Genomic DNA, 5,867 nt, shown 5'->3' on the forward strand with positions numbered 1-5,867 from the left:
ACACAATTTAATAAATTTGACCAGCAAGAGAAGTTACAACTTTCAATCAGTGCTTTATTTTGTACAACAGATGATACCATCTGCTGAGAAAATACATAAATACATGGATGTACCAGGATAGGAGTTACGTTACAATTAGGCATTCATTTATAATAAGTGCTTTACCTGTAACAAAAAGAGTGCTAGCACTTAACAGAATGGGTGAGTTATTCAACCATTCACTACCAACAAAGTAAGCTGTAGGTTTGAATCTAAGCAGAGGGTTGTGTTTTCGTGCTGTCCACATTGCCACTGTATGTAAGGCACATTAATCAGGAATCACCCTGTAGTTCCACTAGAGGCCACCCTCTCCTGTTTATTTATTATTAAACCTGTGATATTGTGAACAGCTGTTTTTTTGTATGTATAGAACTTCTCAAAACATTCAGTGCTTAATGATTGATGAATAAAAATATTTGGTGAACTTTATTTTTTTGTCAAGCGTCAAAAGAAATTTATTAGTGTAAAGTGCCAAGACATTGATCTAGTGTCAAAATGTGTTATAAAAATAAATTTATATACTCTCTCAAATGAGACAAAGTAGGTCTGAAATGTCAGCTGCAAGGCACCGTTTCATTTCCATATTTTCTTGGTTTGTGGTTTGTGGTCAAAAGATTGCCACTAATGTGTAAAAAGAGACGCATCATGTTTGCAAATCAAGATCATGACCTGTGACAGGAGTTCAAAAACCACATGAGTCGCTTCCTCAATCATATCGTCTTATGACTTCTGACTGTTAATCTCCGTCAAGAGTTCAAGTCCACTTATAGGTTTCACTTCAAAACACAGCAGTAACAGACACAAAACTTAATTTAGAAATATATGTTGCTAGCTTTGCTTGCAAAAAAAGACATGTGGATTTACAATAGCAGTGAGCTGTACTCAGTTTATAAATCATCTCTAGCGTCATTACGTTTTACGGTAAACAGTCTGGACTGTGCAAGGTATGGCTGCCGTTCCATCTCAGGGTTGAGTAGTAAGTTAAAGCAAGCAGCACTCGTTCCACTGGAGACTAAACACTACTTTCACCAAGTCTCAGAACAGGATGTAGCGTCCCTTCAGCATTTTGTCCTCACAACCCAAGAACAAAATTGTAAAACAAGAGATTTCCCATCAAAAATCCATATCCACTTTTATGCCACAGTTAGTGTTGTGCAGCTCATTCTTCAGCATGTAGTGAAATCCCCTTTTGTGACACATTCATTCGACAAGTGGTTTTCCCATTAAGCATCCAAAGCACGTGATCCAAAGAAGAAACAAGGAGCTGTCCCATGTCATGATTTCAGTATGTGAACTGTCCATACCGTCATTTACGATGCAGGAGAGGAAATGAGATGAAGTAACCGAGGCCGGAGCCCACGATGACCCCGAGGAAGATCCAGGTGTTGTAGGACATGACGCACAGCATCAGCATGTAGCCCAGCGTCACCTGCAGTATCTGGAGGACCGTCTGGATAGCATGCAACAACCACCTGGACAAAATGAAAGATGATACTTTATTCAGCTGAACACAGCAGCTTCCAGTCACCACAACATGTTACAGATAAATTCGAAAAAGCCCCCAACCTGTTTCTGGGACTTGGAGCTGCAGGGTTTATCGAGGTCAGCGAGGTTTCAGAAGGGATGCTGTCCAGCACAGAGATGTTGTCACTGCGGCAGGACGGAGAGGCCGCGTATGGCGACTGAGCTTGGCTCAGCTCGGACCTACTCCCCAGCCACACCCTCCACACTTTGAGCACCTCGTAAAATACTGTCAGCAAAAAGACTACGAACACTGACAGCACCATCCCTTCGGACACAAAAATAATTATTATTATTATTAACCCAGACACTAGAGATGCACTGATCAGCTGATCTTTATTTTATTACATTAGTTAGTACTGTACGGCGACTCTCAGCGAATCAAAAACAATTGTAACAAAATTGGACAAATAAGAGCATCACTAAGGAGGACAATCCAACAAATCTGTTCTAAACAGTGGGATTTTCAATGTAGACATGTATGTATGTATACATTCAGTCTAATGCTAGACTAAACTGACAGCCATCTTTAGGATGGCAGTGTAGTCAGCAATAAAAATGGATAAGACTATTTTCATAGTCTATTATCATACAACACAACATGTAGTATAGAGTGTAAATACGTTCTGCCAAAAACAGTGGGGGAGAACATTTATTGCTCTCCACTGAATTTGCCTGGGCCTTCATGTCGGTTTTATCTTTAAGCTTGTGGACCAACTTGACTAAGTTTGTTATATAGTTCTATTTTTGTTAGTGCAACATTGACAGAGACGCTGAGTTACCTTTAAGTAATAGCTTATCCTTGTAAGCGACAAATTATTATACATTATTCTGGTATGATGTCAACTCCATGGTCTGGGCCTACAGTAATACTGAACACACTGAAAGGTCAATATCCTGGGGTAGTTTGACAGGTTTTCTGTGAACCTATTGTAACTGCTGTGAACTTCCACAAAGGAACCGTTCTTTTTCTTTTCTTTTTTTAACCCACTTCTAGCCAACAGGCCTGGAACACACACAATAAGGTTTGCAAACACACTAACTAAAGTTTGTACAGTCACACAAACCACTTCTGAGAAGTGAGCAGATAGAAATACCTATTGACAAGATATATTGCTTTAACCTGATGAATTGGTTTCCATACTGCTGTGTCAGATCTCTCCACTACAACTATACTGAACCAGGGATGCTGTTTAAGACTGTGCAGATCACCTGCAGGGCCGTGCACGTTCCAGAAGTCAAACAGCAGGGTCACGCTGTCCGACACCTCAAAGGTCATCTATAGGGAAAATAAGAAAAGGTATAAAAAGACATGAACATTGTGTGCCGTTTAGTGGCGTTACTGCTCTGCTCTGTGACCATTCTTTTAATTGCTGGTGCAATAACACACCTTTAAATAGGGATCTAGGTGACCTTCACTCTTTAAACCTCTTCTTACAAACCTCATAATCTCCTGCAGCAGGACCATTATCTTGTCTTTGTTATATTTTTATTATCCTTTACGCAGGGCATGAAGATTCCTATAATTCTTTTATTTTTTAATAAAACAAACAATGAATTCTGTTTTGAACAGTGTCAGCAGATCTGACTCCATAGTTTCAGGGCATATTGTCCCACAAAAGCACACTTTGTGCTGCCTTGCTGCTGTGGATGTGTGACTGACAGAGGAATGCACTGTTGGTGCGTGTATGTGTGTGTGTGTATATGTGTGTGTCTGTTACTCGGTCACCAGTCCAGCTCGCTCCGTATCTTCACTGCTAATTTCCCAAACGGCCCTTTTATGACTCTATGTCTCTCACCAGCTGCTCACTGGTGATGGTATGAATGTGCTGCGGTGCGTGTATAATGCTGTTTGTCCCAGGCATGTTGGAAATATAAAGACAACACAAAGCACGAGAAGTGTGTGAAACTTGGGTCTTATTTCATACAGCCATGATAACAATTTGTGCGTGATCACAGTTTTATTGTTAATCTACTAATAAAAGGGACATTATGACAAGTCCAACAAGGCAAGAACAACAATAAGATAATGAGGCTGATACAAAATAAGGAAACAGTTCAGATAATCAGATAATCAGCTTATTTGAAATGTTGCTTACAGTTACAACAAGCTGAATTTGACCAGGAAGTCAGTATATAAATACTGATGAATGGTAATTGTGACTAGTTTAGGTACAACTTTAACAATTCCTCTATATTTTCTCATCCTAAATTCATCTGATTGGCTTAAAAATGCCATCTCTGGCTTCAGGTATTGATGTCAACTTGTCCCTGAAACCTCAAATAATACAAATACATTCTTGGTGATGTCAAGACAGTGTCAAAAGTCACCAGTTTATCACAGGGCAGGGATGATGATTCAGACTAAAATCAGTTCTAATTTGGAAACTGATTTATTTCACTTCACTTTTTTTCCATGAGGGAAATGTTTAAATGTTCTTACTGAAGCAAATTTATGATTAGCTTTAACAATTATGTTAAAAAAGTCCAACATGTCTTTACAATGTAATACTGACACAGGGATACTTGAGACACTGAAAACATCTTGAAAGCAAGTCAAATATATCTTGAGTCAACAGTCTGCCTGAGCAAAGTGATCATTGGGAGCTTATCTTTCAAACCGCTTGGGAAAACCAGGTGTTTTTGTTGCCAGGTGTGAGACAACATTACATAAGAGCCTAGACTACAAACAGAAGGTTTTAGCATGCAGGCTGCTGTGCACGGTCACACTCAGAGAACTGCGTGGGTTTTAATCTGCAGCAACAGTCCCTCTGGTACTCAGCTAAGTTTGTGTCGGGATGGACCGGCTGTGAGTTTAATGTCTGCTCCCTATGGTGCATACAGCACGTGTTCCTTACACAATAAATAGCTCCACACCACACTTTAACCTGTTTTTTTTACATTTCTAAAGCCAGAAACACTCATTTAAGCGACACCTATGAAGTAACTGTACGATAGTGGCGTAGTATAACAGCACAACTTACCGACATCATGGTGAATTTGCAGAATGTACGCTAACACCACAGTTTCACAGGTTAATGGACGCAGTTCCCATCACAGAAGACCCGGTCCCGGACCACGGTTCTGGTTTGAGTGCAGTCAACAACGAGTCGGTCCTCGAACACGGCAAAGAAACAGCTGTGGCGGCAACAATACGCCAGTAACCCCCCTGCTTAGCGCAGCGGAATGAGGCCACAGAAATCACCGCGTGACTCCAAAACAATGAGCACAGGCTGATGGGTAATGAAGTTTTTAAAGTAACTAAGGGACAAAGAACGGAAACAGTGTGCAATACCCGTGGTCCACAGCACCGCATGCTATCGTGGGCATCGACCAACGTGGATACAACGGAAAATATTAGAAATCAACCGCTAACTAGCTATATAACTTTAGTAAGAGATGCAGCTTTTAGACGCTACGCATGCGCACGCAGAATTGTGCGTTTACTATGGGTCACGTGACGAGCGTTGGTAAAAACTGATTTCCTTCGCGGGAGCGCGCACGAAGCCTTAAAGCTGCCTCGTCGACCTACAGCTGCTTTGTCTCATCCATACTGTTGCAGCGCATGCGTACTCCTAACTTGTGTCTACGGCTATAGCAGACGAATTACTTTGTGAAACGGAAAGCTACAGACACTCGGCGATGCAGCTCGCTCCGTGCGCGCTCCCGCGATGGAAATCAATTGACGATCACTTTTTTGACACAACACCGGCTTAGTGCTCTGTAATAATGCTGCTGCAGCTGATTCAGCAGAGAAAATGACCAGGCAACTTGTTATCTGGCATTTAAGCATTTATTTCAATTATCAGTTCAACGTATTTTTCAGAATCAGAATCAGAAATACTTTATTAATCCCAGGGGGAAATTGCTTGCATTCCAGGTGCCCCATGCATGTACTCAAAAACAGGTTAGAAATATAAAATAAGGTAAATAAGAATAGAATAAAAATAAAAAAACTAAATAAAATTCTAAACAATAATAAACATTCAAGTAATATCCAGGCAAGTCAAAACTGGTAGTCACATATACAGTAATACAACCTATACTGTGTGCAGTAAAATCGGACAGTGTCTACAATAAATCCAATATGGATGTAATGTGTGTTAGATCAGACTGTCTGATCTCAGAGGGAGGAGTTGTACAGTTTGATGGCCAGGATTATTCTTATTATTAGTAGTATTTTTATTATTTTAATACGTTTTCGTTTTCAACTGAAATGGTGGATTATAGCCATGTATCAATGAAGTCTTTCAGGGAAAAAAAAGAAAAAAATGATTTGAGGACTCTAATAATACAAACGACAGAAA

At 40.2% G+C, this 5,867-nt stretch overlaps 1 protein-coding gene across 1 annotated transcript; it reads right to left on the reverse strand.

Annotated features, from left to right (window-relative positions):
• Positions 1-33: 33 nt before the first annotated feature.
• On the reverse strand, positions 34-4,792 carry slc31a2 (solute carrier family 31 member 2). Its single transcript, XM_028417876.1, has 4 exons — positions 4,545-4,792; positions 2,773-2,839; positions 1,606-1,828; positions 34-1,511 (listed from the first exon to the last, which is right to left on the reverse strand). Exons 1-4 carry the CDS (start codon positions 4,551-4,553, stop codon positions 1,346-1,348), a joined length of 465 nt encoding a protein of 154 aa, XP_028273677.1. The 5' UTR covers positions 4,554-4,792; the 3' UTR covers positions 34-1,345.
• Positions 4,793-5,867: the final 1,075 nt, after the last annotated feature.

Source organism: Parambassis ranga, chromosome 12 (assembly GCF_900634625.1).
Source record: "Parambassis ranga chromosome 12, fParRan2.1, whole genome shotgun sequence".
NCBI lineage: Eukaryota > Metazoa > Chordata > Actinopteri > Ambassidae > Parambassis > Parambassis ranga.